The sequence below is a fragment of the Gymnodraco acuticeps genome, unplaced genomic scaffold (genome assembly GCF_902827175.1).
Source record: "Gymnodraco acuticeps unplaced genomic scaffold, fGymAcu1.1, whole genome shotgun sequence".
In the NCBI taxonomy this organism is placed as follows: domain Eukaryota; kingdom Metazoa; phylum Chordata; class Actinopteri; order Perciformes; family Bathydraconidae; genus Gymnodraco; species Gymnodraco acuticeps.
The window spans coordinates 138,743-155,495 of NW_022991543.1; the positions used below are offsets into that span (position 1 = coordinate 138,743).

The 16,753-nt window shown below is 41.1% G+C and overlaps 2 protein-coding genes across 3 annotated transcripts; both read right to left on the bottom strand.

Annotated features, from left to right (window-relative positions):
• Positions 1–3,955: 3,955 nt before the first annotated feature.
• Positions 3,956–6,535, bottom strand: LOC117533497 (tripartite motif-containing protein 16-like). The gene is given in 2 exon segments (XM_034197275.1): positions 3,956–6,496; positions 6,498–6,535. Coding segments are annotated over 2 exon segments (1,668 nt in total). The 3' UTR covers positions 3,956–4,866.
• Positions 6,536–9,115: 2,580 nt separating this feature from the next.
• On the bottom strand, positions 9,116–15,994 carry LOC117533490 (rho GTPase-activating protein 12-like). Of its 2 annotated transcripts, XM_034197270.1 has the most exons (3): positions 15,937–15,994; positions 13,724–13,829; positions 9,116–9,459 (listed from the first exon to the last, which is right to left on the bottom strand). In XM_034197270.1, the coding sequence occupies exons 1-3, from the start codon at positions 15,984–15,986 to the stop codon at positions 9,217–9,219; spliced, it is 399 nt and encodes a 132-aa protein (XP_034053161.1). In that variant the 5' UTR covers positions 15,987–15,994; the 3' UTR covers positions 9,116–9,216. The 2 variants fall into 2 exon arrangements, with proteins under 2 accessions (XP_034053161.1, XP_034053160.1); XM_034197269.1 differs by lacking the exon at positions 15,937–15,994 and having other exon boundaries at positions 13,724–14,051.
• Between the last annotated feature and the right edge of the window lie 759 nt (positions 15,995–16,753).

Below are 16,753 nucleotides of genomic sequence, written 5' to 3' on the forward strand. Positions count from 1 at the left end.
ACTTAGCCCTCAGGTATACTCCAGGGAGAACGTCCCTGTAATTACATTACATTACATTACATTACATTACATTACATGCTACTTGTTAGACGCTTTTATCCAAAGCGACTTACATACATTCAGTACTGTGAGCAATCCCCACAGGAGCAACTTGGGGTGAAATGTCTCAGGGACACAACGAAATGCTGACTGCAGTGTGTTAGAAATTAAAATCAATGTTTTTAATGGCATAAAGTACCTTAAACATACCGTCAGTTTAAATGCTGTTTTATACTGAAAAACCAGAAGTTCTTGTACACAACCAGTTGTTAAGCTTTTATTCTGAAAATCCTTCATCTCCGGTTAGCATTTAGCATGAGGCTAAAATACCATTTACTATAGAGGTGAATTTAGTAGCGATATGATATGATGTTGCACACCGAAACCTACTGATTTCGACACTACAACTATAGACGTCGAGATATTATTATTGTTGAATATTAAATGAAGGTACAGTTTATTTGAGTACGTTATTGTTTACAGATGTGGGTAGCATGTGACAACATCCGGAACGACCGGAACCAAACTGCCGTGAAGTATTTCCTGTATTTTTTTTTGGAGTATTGAATACAGCGTTTAGAATGTGTTCAATGAAAAGTCATGAAAGAGTTAAGGAGGAGAAAAGGCGTGTTTAGATATATATTGAATGTACAATGTCTGTATCCTCTGATATGCTTACCAACGGACATTAAATACGTGGAGGGCCGGCCCCTAGCAGTGCCGACCGGCACACAAGGAGGAGCCAGCAGAGGGGATATAACAGCTGGAGAGGGGGAGCTCCTCTCTTTCTTCACCTGAGAGCCAGAGACACAGCTGCTTTTCTGTCTGATCATTCTCCTGTTTGTAACATTACCGCGCCATATTTTTAATTAAAGTACCCATTTGAACTTTCACAGAGACTCAATTAGTCTCCTTTTTTAAAGCTTCTCTCCTGGACGCGAGAATAACCAACACAGATAACAAGTGGGACTCCAACTTGCTATCCCCTGATTCGAAGTCCAGCACACTATCCACTGAGCCACAGCCCCCCTAATTGGTCATTGTAAGTCAGTTTGGAATGAGGCGTCATAATTAGAATTAGAATAATTGTAAATTATATTTTTGGGAGAATAAACCCCACAGATCCTCAACTCCGGTGTGTCTGACTCATTAACAACGCAACACAGAGCAACAAGAACGTTGTCTATAGTAGTTAAGGGGCCTTTGGCTTTTCTTGCCGGGGGGGTGGGGCAACACTGCACTGCATATAATAATTTAACGCTGAGATAATTTGGTCATTTTCACACAAAAGTAGCAATTATAGCGGTACCTTTCTTCTGCCTACTTTCATTTTTTTTAGCCAGTTTTTAATTATTATTTTGTGCACATGAGTATCAATCAGTAGACCAGTGGAACCAGGCCTGGTGAGTGTGTTTGATCCCTCATTTTAAACACTAACAAACAAGTGATCAACAGAGTCTCTTTGGTTGTTTTCTCACTCTGACGTCAGTGAATGGACAACATACAAATCTGTAACTGAGAACAGATACAAATCCATCTGTGTTTTTTTTCACTGTAGTGGATAGCATGCTGAGTGACTGTACAAACCAAGCCTACTTTGATGATCAGTGCTGCTGCCCATAAAGTTGCATCCAACAAGAGAAATCTCTTCGGTCTGTGTTTCTGAGGAAAACATCGTATCAAATGTTGATCTGTGGATTGAGTCAAGGTTTTCTGACATGAAAAGCTTTCTGGGGATTTGAGAAAGACATATAGAAGTCTGCACAACATGTCAGTAACATCAGAGCATCTGAGCCTCATGGATCTGTCTGATCTCACAAACAGTACGTGTGCTTCCTCGAATGCTGTGATAGCGGGATGTTAAGTCCAAGAAATAGGCAGCATTGCATTTTAGAAGATAACTTTCCATCAGGGCTTATTTTGATTAAAGGTTTGAAGTAATACAACGAATCAGCTTGGGAGTACGCCTGTTGTAAATAAAATGCCTAGATATCTGATAGATTTGATCTGCATTTCATATAGACTTTTCTGTGGATACAATGCATAGGAGTAATACAATGCTAAATTAGATGCCAGAAAACAGCGGGCAGAAAAGTCAAACGTTTGTGATTTCTCCAAAATAGAAGATATTTTCACTGAGGCATAAAAAGAAACCTTTGCCCCCTGCAAATTGCTTTTCATTTTCCTCATATCACCAGGAAGTCTCTGGTAAAAAAAAGAAATCTATTATCAAGGTTTAACCCAAAAAAAACACATCAAGATCTCATCTGAATCAATGCGCCTCAATATCGTTGCCTCTTCGAGCATCTGCATTGCAAACGTTGCCTTTAATGAGATTTTTGATTGGAATCGAATCCTGAACATTTTATTTTTTTGCTTTTAAAAAGTTCAAGAGTTTTAATATATTTATTTTAGTGCCATGCAGGTTGAGACTGCCACAGAAGAAAAGTGTTGAACTTTACAAAGACTTATCTATTTATTGTCTATTGGGCAGAAGTATTATCAGCTAAATGTACTCAGGTATCAAAAGTAAAAGTACTCTTAGTGCAGAATGCCTCTTATGTAAGAGTTGTATTATTATAAAATATGATATTATCCTGTTTGTATCATTAGAAAATACATATGAGTTGTTTAAAGGTCTCCTATCATGCAAAATGCACTTTGTGATGTCTTTTATACATAAAGATGTGTCCCCGGTGCGTCAGGGAACTCACGCAGCGTCAGAAAATAAAACCCTCTCTCTTTTCCTCCGTACCCAAATCTCTAAAAACGGGGAACAACAGAGCTGATCCAGATTTGCGTCCGATATGACGTAACATCTGAAATGTGGACCCACGGCCCAATCAGAAACGTTGCTATCAGAAACAATGCCCGACTGTTCTGGACGTAATCTGGTCGGTGTTTACATTAGCATCGCTAACACTCAGAGCTAACCTGTACTGGAGAGCATGTGTGTGAAGAAGCAGGAAGTAAAAAGGAACTCACCTTGTGGTATAACCGGCAAGAGAGAAAAACTTTGAGCTCCAAACTGTTTCAGAGAGAATCCTTAATAATCCATGATATGGAGTTTCATCACGGCAGCATTTAGTTTAGACAGTAGCTGCCGGGTCCCGCATGAGCTCAGCCCCCTCCTTTTTTATTAAAGCTTTATACCCAAATAAGCACTTTTGAAACAGGAAGTGAAATAGAGGATATGAGGCATGGCTAGAATGATCTGTTTGGTTTTTTGAGCAAAACACTTCATAGACATGTTTTTTATATATTTTTATATATCTGAGACCTATGCTAGTGCCTAAAAATAGCACGATAGGTGACCTTTAATGTTAGAATTCGTCAATATGGAGCACATTTTGGAAAGTGAGTAAATTAATAGTAAATATATATATATATATATCATATAAACACATTAATTCAACATTTGAGTACATTTTTTAGGTACTTTTACTTTACTTGCGTAAATGTATTGCTACCCCACTACATATTAGAGGTCAATTGTGTACTTTTACTGCACTTCATTTCTTTAATACCTTTTGTTGATTTGCAGATTTGTATTAATGATGTGGAAGTAGAAGTACCAGAATTATACCTAAGTAGGCTACATTACTTGAGTAAATGTACTAAGTTACTTTCACCATTGTTAACTATGCAACTTTCCTTTTTAGAGGATGGGCTTCCACAAGTATACACATTTAAATATAGTGAAATACTCACCACAGAAAGCTAGTAGTTGCATGGAGGAAGGCAGTTGAAGTTAGACTAGAAAATGCAGAAGAAGCTGAATATTGTAACAGCTGAATGGCGACTGCTTTTAGCTACAAACTGCTGAACTTAGCGGAGAAATGTAGAAAAGTGAAATCATTTGAATGAAAATGGTTAAATGTTATGGCACCTTGGACATTATACAAGAAGAACATCCTTTTTTGTTTTTGAAAGACAAACCTTTATTAATATCCAAACAGTTAATTTGATCACACATCCCATCAGTAAAGTCTGTTCAATGATTTCATGATCAGTTTCACTTCATCCACACAATCTGAATCTCAGCTATTTCAAACAGAATCAGAAATGATTTACTTATTGATTATTATCATGATAATTAATGTTCTATAAAACATCAGAGTGCCCACTTTCTATTTGGACAACAACAACAACAACAACAACAACAACAACAATGAGTCTGCAAAACAATAACTGTAATATTATACAATGTATTTCCCAAACAAAGACTCTAAGCTATTGACAGGAGAATAATAAATGATTGACTTATTGATTATGATCATGACAGTAAGTAATATCATTTTAAATAAACATGTAATGATGAAATAAGTGTTATAACCATCTGGGGAACTCATTTGTTCATTAATTTGGGCAACAATAATATATAATCTGTCAAAATAATACATGTGATTATAAATGTCTCTATTGTTGAGAAAGTGGCCAGAATAAAATATCTACAATGAAAGAAGCTCTGGTGCTTTCTCTCTGAGGACTCAAGCTTCAAGAGAAACAACAATATACAAATATATCAATATTCAACACATATTTAGAGCAAAGTTCACATTTCCATGCAGAGAAATATGAGTAGAGGTTAACAGAAACCCTCCTGAGCAGTGACAGCCTCCATGGCTAAACAGACACAGGAAGGAGCGCCGCCTAAAGAAACTCCAACATCCACAGAACAACTCATGAGAAGATGTTAAAGCACATCCCATAATGTTTGATTGACAGCTGATCTCTGTGCAGTGAAGACATGAACACTCAGCTCTCAGCAACAATGATGGACACAATGAGTTTAAGAAGTAGAAGAGTTCCTCAAATGACTTCAGGCTATTTCAGTTTACAAAACTCAGCTGTGGTTCCATAATCACAAAGCCCAACTCCAGCATGTAGCGACTGAGTGAATGTGGTCTGGACTCTGTGGAGGAGAGTCATGGTTTCAGAGATGATGCTGTAGAAGGACAGAATACCTGCTCTGTGATCCAGGTACACTCCTACTCTGGAGGACCGAGGACCTGAGAGGGGAGTGATGATATTGTTGTGACGAAATAAATAACTGTGTTGGAAACACTCTAAGGACCAAGATTTGTCATTGTATCCAAATCCACATTTACCCCCACCCCCTGCTCTGCTGATATTCTTGTATGCGACTGCTACATAAACTCCTCCCCCTCTCCACTCCACCTCCCAGTAACAACGTCCAGTCAGACTCTCTCTACTCAGGACCTGACGCCAATCAGTGAATCTGTCTGGGTGACGAGAATAAGACTGCTGTTGTTCCATGACTGTTGCTTTTCTGCCCCCCTCAGATATTAACAGATGTGTGTTTGCTGTGTTTGGATCCAGAGTGATCTCCTGTGAATATTCTAAGAACCCAGCTCTGGTGGTGGGCTCTGCTGCTGACAGTAAAACATCCACTTCAGTCAGTGTGACGTTTGTCCATTCCTCTCTCAGGACGTCCTGTAGTTTGTCTCTGACTGCTGACAGGGCCGCCGTCACGTCCTCAAAGTAGCTCAGAGGACGGATGTTGATGCTGGAGGAGTGTGTAGCTTCACTGAGGGCTGACAGTGAGGGGTAGCTGTGCAGAAACTGGTTGTGATTCTCTGTGAGAGACAGCAGCTTCAGCTCAGCGTCTCTCCTCTTCAGCTCAGAGATCTCCTGCTCCAGCTTCTCCTGAAGCTCTCTGACTCGACTCACTTCACTCTTCTGCTGGGATCTGACCTGCTGCTTCACATCAGAGCTTCTTTTCTCCATGAGATGGATCAGCTCAGTGAACATCTTCTCACTGTCCTCCACTGCTTTATCAGCAGAGCCATTGACGGCCTCCACCTCCTGCTGAAGCAGCTTCACCTCCTTCTCTCCGTCCTGGATTCTCTGCTGGATGTTTAGTCGACTCCCCTCCAGCTCTCTCTGCCTCTCAGTCCTCTCTGCTGCAGCTGACACCGTGTCGTGGCCTTTGTGTTCGTCCACAGAGCAGAGATAACAGATACTCTGCTGATCAGTGCGGCAGAACATCTTCATCACCTCGTCGTGACGAGAGCAGATGTTCTCCTGGAGCTTCTTGGAGGGCTCCACCAGCTTGTGTTTCTTTAATGGAGCTACGTCATAATGAGGCTGGAGGTGTTTGTCACAATAAGAGGCCAGACACACGAGGCAGGACTTACAGGCTCTCAGTTTTCTCCCAGTGCAGACATCACAGGCCACATCTTCAGCTCCAGCATAGCAGAGATCAGCAGGAGCAGCTTGGAGTCCAGTCTTCTTCAGCTCCTCCACTAAAGCTGCTAACATGGTGTTCTTCAGCAGGACAGGCCTCGGTGTGAAGCTCTGCCTGCACTGAGGGCAGCTGTGGGTCTTCTTCTCATCCTCTCCATCCCAGAAGCCTTTAATACACTTCATGCAGTAGCTGTGTCCACAGGGAGTCGCCACCGGATCCTTCAGTAGATCCAGACAGATCGAACAAGAAGGTTTCCCGGTCCAGCTGAACTCCTTTCTGCGCCATTTCTCCTCTCAGTGGCAGCGAGTGTCTGAGCTTCACTTCCTGAAACCTGAAACTATGAGCTGTGATCTGAACAGGATGTGTGTGTGCAGTGAATTTGGCCTATCAGCTCTTGTACTTTACCCACGTGTTGGTTACACCCATCCTCCTCAGTGTGCATCTAAAGGGGAGGAACCAGGAAATACAGAGTGGAGCTGGCTGTGTCTGAGAGCAGGAAGAAGAGGGAGGGCTCATCAAACTCTGACTCATTCCAGGAGGAGGAGCAGCGCTGACACTCTGACCTGTTTCCTCATTTACAAACGGAGCCTCGCTTTCAACCTGCTCTACATTTGAAGAGAGCTTTTAGTTGTAAAATAAGTGGGTACACTTACAAATTCTGCAGGGGATCAAATACTTATTTCCTCTACTGTAAATGTATTGCCTCAATGTCCTGAAATAGCTGAATAAGTTAATAGTTGAATATTTTGTGCAGCTGAAAGTAGGCTGAAGGAGTTATCAGATGTTCTTTTGAAGGGGTGTGTGGCTTTGGAGAGTGTGAGGTGGAGAAACACTAAATGAGATATCTGACATCAATAAATGGGAGGCTCACCCATAAAAACAATGGTTAGGGAGGCAAAGGCCTTTGGTGTGTGTGTGTGTGTGTGTGTGTGTGTGTGTGTGTGTGTGTGTGTGTGTGTGTGTGTGTGTGTGTGTGTGTGTGTGTGTGTGTGTGTGTGTGTGTGTGTGTGTGACAGATGAATACAATTTAGAATAAAATAAATCTAATATATTGAATGGGAAGTCAGATATGAGAGATATAGTGTAATTGATCAAATATGAAGTCAAGGTGTTACTGATACTTGTGACCTACTGTCTTACACTGTAGTCACATTGTAATTGTGTATGTCAATTATAAAAACTAAAACATATCTATAAACTTCTGCTTCCTAAATCAATCGTGAAAGGAGAAGTTGTAAAGGTTTGACCTATATTGTATGTTGTGTCTTGTCCCTTATGGTTTATTTTTTTAATTGTGAGCTAAAGGATTAAATACAGGAGCAGCATGCAGATATTTGAACACGCATGATCATCAGACAAGTCACCTTCTTGATCCTCACACTGAAATACATAGAGCTTATGTAACGCAGATGTAAATGTTTGCATCAGTAAAAGAACACATATCTCCTTTGGAAATATCTCTTATCAGAGGTCTTTATTCCAGTTTGGTAAAGCCAACAGTTACTCTCCAAAGTTACATTCAAACAATCTTTCATTTACCTGAACCTCAGGTAAACCTCCACGTCCCCAGTTCAGACCTTTATTCCTCTGTTGGTCTCACAACGATCACAACAAGAGTGATTTCTCCCTCTTATCATATTCTTTAACATTCCAAGCATACATATTTATATTCACTATTTGTACAATATATTGTCATCGAGTCCATTCATCCGTCCACCCCCCCCTCGTCCACATGCACACACACAAACACTGTACAGATGTATCAATGGAATCATGGTTCAAAGACGGTCGGCCTTAACATTTAATATCCACGAGTCAAGGAAAGACACAGCTGAGTACCATTTGTTTGTTTTTCAAGTTCTGGCTGCTGCAAGGTGATTTGTTCATAAAGCCAAATGGAGAAGGCGGCGTGCAGATATATGACAGAGTGAAAGCCTCTCATGTGTTCAGAGGACCCTGGTCCAGTGTTTCAGGAATACAGGAAGAAGAACAAGAGAGAGATGGAAAGAGCGTTTAAAGGAATGACAATTATTCACCATGTTATCTTGAATTCTTCATTAAGAGCTTACTATTTAAAGCACTTCCACATGACTGGTCTCACGGAGGGTCAAATAATGCTCAAATGTGAAACTTTGATGTCTTTTATAATGTAAGGTTTTATAAAAAAATTGGAATTACTAGCATGTGACGGGGTAATTGAGCTTTACTGCACAAAATGTGAGAGCTTTTAAATAAAGGGTTTAAAATACGTCCCAATTTACGTCAATTCATCAAACAGTTTTTTGAATTCTTCTTACCGTAGAGGGATACAAGAAAAACGACATCATCTTCAAAAACTTAAGAAAACACGAGTCGAGTAATTTGATATACAAGTGGTCATTTTGATGGTGAAGCATTCCTGCTCAAATAAAAGGAAAGACAAAGGGAGACCTGAACGGAAAGGGCAGTAAATGTTCATATCATTCCTAAATAAAAGCGTTCCATCCCTTCTTCTCCACGTTGCTTCTCTTAGTGTCTAAACGTCTAAAGCCAAGCACAGCAGTTCCTTCTCTTGGTTCCCCAGTGTGGTTCTTACAGGAGTGGTGACAGGTTATACAATACAGTCCAGTCTCCAACCTCCAATACTGACGCCTCCTTCTTACTTCCAGCCAACTGATGCTTTGGTCTCTGTGCAGTAGACGAGGCGTTTATGGCCCTGTATTAGGAATCCAGTGTCGGACATTTGGACGCCAACTATTGCAGTAAAGTGGCACAAACGCAGCTGCAGGAGAACATGAGATACTGAAAAGTGCAAACCTGTTTCTTGGTCGCTAGTTCGATACATCTATGGTTTGGTTTATGACACATTTGCGTAGCTTTGGTCGGAGGTTGTACGAGAGGAGAAAGCCAGTGACTACAATTTGAGAGGAAGAGAAGCTGAGCCGAGCCGAGCCGAGCCAGGCTGTGTTCGGCAGGGCCACGCTGGGTTAGGAAGAGCTCTGCGTTGGGAGAGTGAGAGAGAAAAACAAGAGGCTCGTCCTCCAGCGTCTCTCTCTACCTGCCGAAAATGTTCTCGTACTCCAGCAGTATGAGCTCCACGATCTGGTTCTGGTACAACCATGTGGACCGCGATGTTCCACGTCTCCTGTTCGGGGCGCAACAGCGTGGGGCCGTACACGATGGCCACGCTCTGAGTGGTCATACGGTTCTCCTCGCCGTGCTCGATCACCCTGGAGAGGACACATCATTTGGAATTGATAATAAATCCTGACATAAGATAAGACTTTATTTATCCCGAAGGAAATTGTTGTGCCAGAGTTACAAAAATACAATAAACACAGCAGCACAATAACAAAACTGTAAACTAACAGTGCAGTAAAACTGCAATTAAATATCTACAGGAAACATAGACGGTCACATGATGAAGTAAATATTCACAGTATTCGTGGTTGCAGATACGTAATAAACACAGAATTCTCTCAGAAATACTCTACTGTTTACAATCTGCTCCGTAATGCTGTCGTATTTTTCATAATCAGATATGTATGATGGTTTATTTAGGCCGTTGTAGGTGAAATATACAAACCTGGGCAGGGGAGTAAAGAGTAAACAACTCAGAATTTCTTAGACGTATTTATACATTCATTCGTGATTTATTTTGTCATTTTCTGAAAATATAGGTGTACATTTATAGAATGAGAAAAAGCCTACAAATATGGAGGAAAAACTCAATATTCTTTAATTATTATCAACTCATAAATCCGCTATACTAGTATTACAGAGTGACGATCGTATGCCTCAAACAAATTCTTCCAAATTGTCATCAGCCTATTTTTATCCTATTTTTGAAATTGTCCTAATTAGTAGTTAGCTTTCATCCAGGGGCGGACTGGCCATCTGTAGAATCTGGAGAACCACAGAACGGCCGGTCGTCAAGGGCTGTGGACGGCAGGCACTTTAAAAAGAAAAGGTTTAACGTCATCATTTAAATTGCGATGACGGCCGACAGCGGCCGCTAATGCAGTTGTGTGGTTCTTATGTCAAATAATCACACACGAAGAAGAGAAAAGACCGGCAACACAAAGGCCCATTCCCAAACCGCCCCCTACACGAGAAGGGTCTAGCTGCGGCCGCGGACAGTACACGATGGTACACGACACGCCCACCTGACACGACACTACGGTGGCTGAGAAGGGTCTAGCTGCGGCCGCGAAAGTTGTACTACCAAATATGGTCAGAAGAGAGCACGCCCCACACGTGAGACGCTGACGCAAAGATATTTAAGGAGACATGGAGGTTTACAGACAACAGACAACAAACAATATGGCGCACCGAGTACAGGTAATTATTAAACGTATTGTGGTTTTAGATATAATTACATACTATTTAGGTTCTCGTTTGTTTGTCGATGTGGCAGTTTAGCGCAGTGTAATTGTGTTTATTTTGCTATTATATATATACTGTGTATATATATATATATATATAGGCGCTATATATATCTTATTATTAATACATCATTGGAACGGTACCTCCAGTATGCCTACATGACAAGCATTTTTATAATATACAGTAAACATATCTTTGACTTATTGCAAAATTATAAAATGAAATTCACCCCTGCTGTCATTCTGGCTTTCACTGTTCAAATGAGATGTCAACCATCAAAATGGGATAAGGGGTTCCAAGGGGTTCTCAAACGGATAGGTTATTAATTAATTTGCCTAATAGTTGCTTAAAATGCTACAATAACATGCCATGTACGGTCTCTCAGCCACCGTGGGCGGCGTAGTAGGAGGCGTGTCGTGTAGTGTCGTCAATTCGCTTTTCATCTGCCATGCCTCTCAGCCACCGTAGTGTCGTGTCAGGTGGGCGTGTCGTGTACCGTCGTGTACCGTCGTTTACTGTCCGCGGCCGCAGCTAGACCATATTGCCCTACACCCTGTCACTACCCGATCTGCAGCTCTGCCCGATCTGCAGTGCGCATGTACGAGATGGTCCGCCATATTGGACATCTCCAGACGGCAACCCAAGTAGGACAATATTGACACAGTGGCTTTTGGCCAAGCTCAAAAATAAAACGAGAGAGAGATGAGTTATTGTTATTACAACGTGACTTCACTATTATTTAACAACTATTTTTATTGGGTTGTTTTATTTAGGGTTAAGTACATTGTCAGAATAAGTGAGTAATGGATTTAACTTCTGTTAGACAGCTATCATACTGAATACATATTTACTGTGAATGTGTGCAAACATGTATGGCATATAGCTGTCTAACAGAAGTTAAATTCATTTCTCACTTATTCTGACAATGTACTTAACCCCAAATAAAAGAACCCAATAAAAAGAGTTGTTAAATAATAGTGAAGTCACGTTGTAATAACAATAACTCATCTCTCTCTCGTTTTATTTTTGAGCTTTGCCAAAAGCCACTGTGTCAACGTTGTCCTACTTGGGTTGCCGTCCGGAGATGTCCAATATGGCGGACCATCTCGCACATGCGCACTGCAGATCGGGCAGAGCTGCAGATCGGGTAGTGACACACCCTACCCCTCCGTTTGCGCGTTCACGCGGAGGGTCCGCCATATTGAGGGCTGTTCCAAAGCAACGAGTGTGGAGGGGGAGTGGGCTATCAAGCCCTCAAACAGCGAGTCTGCAGCGGTGCTGACTTGAGACCGGTCTCTACCTGACCGGAGTCACGCTGTGTGTGTCCGACAGGAAACACGCTGTTTACAAGTAGTTCCAGCAAACATCCACTGATAAATTGCGATGTTAACAACCTCATGATAACCTCATATGTTTTTAACTTAGGATCATACCTGTGTTTAGTCTAGAAAAAGGTAAATGTGTGCATTTTATTATAAAGTTGTGTATATTTACAGACCGTTGCAAAAACTAAGAAGCTTATAAACATCAGGTTTAAAACTAAAAGAGCTTTGAAACACAATGAAAGAGTTTTGGAGTTTTATTTGAGTTATTCATTTAAACTTTTTGTCTAAGAGATGCTGATTTGAAACCGTTGTTACATACAATTACGGCATTTCCTGTTTCTGCCGGAGAGAGGGGAGGCCGTCCCAAAGCTTGCTGCTGTATTTACTCCCTCCATCTGACAGGAGGGAACCTCGTTGAGCTGCGAGTGTGTGCTACAGACGGAGTTCACTCCATCACGGAGGGGTAGGGTCGAGGGAGTGGTTTGGGATTGGGCCGAAGAGAAGGGATTAGACGCCGCGGCAGACAGGGAGAATGAAAAAACATGGATACAAATCAAAGAAAACGAAAAGAAAAAGGTGGGGCCGAGAAGGCAAGAGAAATAAAGGTGAAGTCACTCGCAGGTGAAGCATATACATGTCGCAAATCGACAGACCTTCTTGGCAGCAGCGCTACAAGCACTATCAACAGCAGCTTAGAACAAGTGCAAGATGATGAAGAGAATGATGAGGGCCCGAGTTTAGATATACAGCCAGCCTCCTGCGTTCATGATGAGGGACAGAGTTGAGCTGCTGGAAGAACCAGCTCAACTGGCACATACAAGTGCAGGGCAAGAGCAAGAGGTGGGTGAGAATTATCCCTTGAACTCAGTGACGTTTTCTCCTGGAGGCCAAGGGAAGCCAAGTTTCCCCTGTTTTTTTGCATTGTAGTTATAATATTAATAAATAAATAAAAACACTTCGTTTAGTTTCGGTAATTATTCTGCCGGCCCGTCTCTCCCCCATTCTCATTGAGTATTTTACAAAGAGTGAAACAGCGCCCCTCTAGATGTTATGGTGAAATAGTAGATTGCACTCTGTTGCGAGACGAGGCCAGCCACAATTGGCTTCCCTTGGTGAAAAAAAATGGAGGGATTGACCAATCAGATGAGGCTCACGTCATGCCTCACAATCTAATCAAATCACATCAACTTCAGTTCGTACTGTAACTGTCATCACTGCCCTTAAAAAGTAGCAAGCAACTGAAGCAAGTGCAATTATGGAGGGTGGAGATTTGGAGTATTTCATCAAAAATAATTGTACTAAACTTCCGCGACAGCAGCAACTAAAAATGAAATCTGATGACAGGCCAATGATCAAACTGGAGCTGTGTACAGAGAGGGAAAAAGGAGTGAATCGGACGTAAAACTTTAAATAATAAACAGCGGATTTCTAACATTTGACATTTCATGTGGCCGGACTGGGTCAGTTTCCAGGGCTGCATTTTAGTCCCAGTCCGCCCCTGCTTTCATCGCACATTTCTGATCAGTTCATCTTTAAGTCACAGTCCACATGTGTGCCAGATCTGAAAAGGTTCCCTCTATGCATTCCTGGGAGAACGAGGCGTACGGACACACATATGTTTGAAAGTTATTTCTGACGGACAACTCAAACATATTATGCCTCAGGCCGCAGATGTCGCCAGAGAAAGGCATACAAAGTGTGATTTGATTTGTAGGCATTATACACAGAAAGCTGAAGAAAAGGAAAAACAAATGATAGAGCAGTAAGAGAGTGTTTTTCTCACTTCCTGAGGTGCTTGAAGAGAGTCTGCATGGTGTCGTGGTTGCAGACGGGAAGCTGTCGGACCAGGTCTTTGATGGACTGAACCCGCTGCTTGTAGTCTGGACTCTCTGCACAACAGAAAACACAACATTTATCAAAGTGAATCATCTGGATTCATCAAAGAGTCTCATGCCTCCTTCTGTTGTTTCACTGACTACTTCCACATCCACAACATATGCACATTGTTTTACTTATTCCCAATAAAAGACAATATGAATACTACGCTGTTTACAAAGAGGCTAACGGGTACGGTTTCACAGTTTTCTGGCTCTCCAAAACCCAGGTTCTTTCCGGGCCAACAACCGGGCTGAGTATGCTAAACTAGTGAGAGAATTGTTGGCAAGGGGGCTACAACTACAACAAAATGAACATATTTGACCGTGATTTAATTGTAATACACGTTTCAAAATGATGCCGAAGTAACAACATACTGATACCGGTTAGTAAAAACCATGAATTAATGCTTTGATTAGTCTGCAGACAGACGGCAGGCGAAAAAACCTTTTTAAATCCTTTTTTTCTGAATGGAGTTTGGCTACGCTAACGTTGTATATGCTCCGACCGTCCACACTCACAACAACGGCCTATACCAGGGGTGCCCAACCTTTTTTGAACCGAGAGCTACTTTTAAAGTTGCCAGTCTGCCGAGATCTACCAGTCCAAATAGAGAGGCGTAGCCATTACTGACAGCCTACAACCAGGTAAATACACACTTCTACTTGTATAAAACTGACCTTTGTACGATTAATACTTAATAAAATACTGCAGATGCTTTATCTTACCTCTTTCTATTCTACACACATACAAGTATTTAACTGAAGTTACACAACAGTGTTGTGGATACAGAGTTGGAGTTTATTCACACGTCACATACTACAGTGGGTAATGTTTAAGAAACATTGAACAGTGCTGCCACATATGACACAGGGAAAAAAGAAAATACTCTGAACCCTTTCTTTGCCATTATATAAAAATAGTGTTGCTACAAAAGTATAAATTAGGCTTACTAATAAGACAACTCAGATCTGAAGCTACACAGGAATCTGCTGCAACAGGGCAATACAAAAGACAAAATTAATAGAATCAAACCTTTTTTTGTTGCATTTTAGTAGATTATAAAAAGAAATGCCTTTAAAATAGGATGCAAGCAACACTAGTTTCTTAACATGAATTGATGATAGACTATAATCAATTTAAGTTTGCATTCTTATACCATTGTGTACAATAATTATAATGAATAAGTTCAAACAAACTAAAACTTACAGCAGATTAATAACGGTATCTAACTTGAGTTTTTATTATATCAAAAACCTGTTGAAATGCTACTGTTATTTTTACTGTCCCCCAAAAGCGTGTCGGCAGCCTCCAGGAAGACTTCATGTGTTTCGCAAGAACGTGACTGACACGTTAAGATGCTATGCCTATGGTAGCAGCCTTGCTCTTGTGGTGAAAATGGCCTGCTGTGCATTTAGCGGTCCTTTCAGGCCCCTCCCCTTTTGGGAGCGTAGGGCAGAATTTGGAGGGAATTCCGTCTCGTAGCGTTTGTGCAATGTTTTGAAATGCCGCTCCTAAATTACCCTTCTTCGATAAAGCCACGCTCGCATTGCAGATGAGATAGATGGACTTTGAATTGGAATAGATACAAAAATAAACATCCTCCCACTCGGAGTGAAAATTATATATGTTTTGCTTCTGCCATAATTGCGGTCTTGTGTGTGTGCGGACTGTCACTCCTGTTGACACGGACAACGTTAGCGAACTAGTGCACACTGCCCACTGCTCACCAGCCACGCCCCGACACATGGGGTCACGCCGGCCAATCACAAAGCTTTGATGCGTTCAAGTGCATTATTCTGGCACAGGAAGATTATGTCACAGGACATTAACGATAAAACTGAATATTGTTGTTCTATTTGTAGACACATCTCGCGATCGACTGGGAATCTCCCCGCGATCGACCGGTCGATCGCGATCGACTGGTTGGGCACCCCTGGCCTATACAGACATAAATAAACCAGCGACTGTATTCGCCATGACACAGACAGTCTGTGGTTTGTACTGGTTTAACTTTTGTCTAGTTTCTGAACAGATATGAGGAGCTGTGAGCTGTGAGTGCTAACAGCTAAAGGCTGATGTTGGTTTTGTGGTTGTGGTGCAGCTGTGTGTTTCACGTACTGATTGCGCTGATGAAGTCGTGGAAGAGAGCGCAGCTCTCTGAAGTACATCTGTAACGCTCCAGTGATCACATGGAAGTCCTACCACTTGGAGTCTGACAGGTTCACCTTTGATATATATTTATTTTAGTGCCATGCAGGTTGAAACTGTCACGGAAGAAAATTGTTGAACTTTCCAAAGAAGTTCTATTTATTGTCTATTTGGCAGAAGTATTATCAGCTAAATGTACTCAGGTATCAAAAGTAAAAGTACTCTTTTATATAAGAGTTGTATTATTATACAATATTATAATATCTTGTTTTCATCATGAGAAAATACATGAGTTTTTTAAATGTTGGATTTGGTCAATATGGAGCACATTTTGGAAAGTGCTGAGTCAATTTGTAAAAAATATATATCATATAAACACATGAATTTGTATAAAAAGCAACTACTTTTGTCAAATAAATGAAGTGCATTAAAAGCCTCTGAAATGTATTGTACAGTGAAAAGTAGATTTTCTCCAGTACATTTTTGAGGTACTTTGTAATTCTACCCCACTACATTTCTTTAATACCTTTAATTCATATGCAGATTTGTATTAATGATGTGCAAGTAAAAGTACCCAAATTATACTTAAGTAGGCTACATTACTTGAGTAAATGTACTAAGTTACTTTCACCATTGTTAACTATGCAACTTTCCTTTTTAGAGGATGGGCTTCCACAAGTATACACATTTAAATATAGTGAAATACTCACCACAGAGAGCTAGTAGTTGCATGGAGGAAGGCAGTTGAAGTTAGACTAGAAAATGCAGAAGAAGCTGAATATTGTAA

Bases quoted from the DNA above. Each gene is read 5' to 3' on its own strand.
- LOC117533490 (XM_034197269.1), bottom strand. From the start codon at position 13,869: ATGATTCACTTTGATAAATGTTGTGTTTTCTGTTGTGCAGAGAGTCCA. The intron at 9,460-13,723 runs GTGAGAAAAACA...TGTCCTCTCCAG, and splicing joins CTCTTCAAGCACCTCAGGAA to GGTGATCGAGCACGGCGAGG.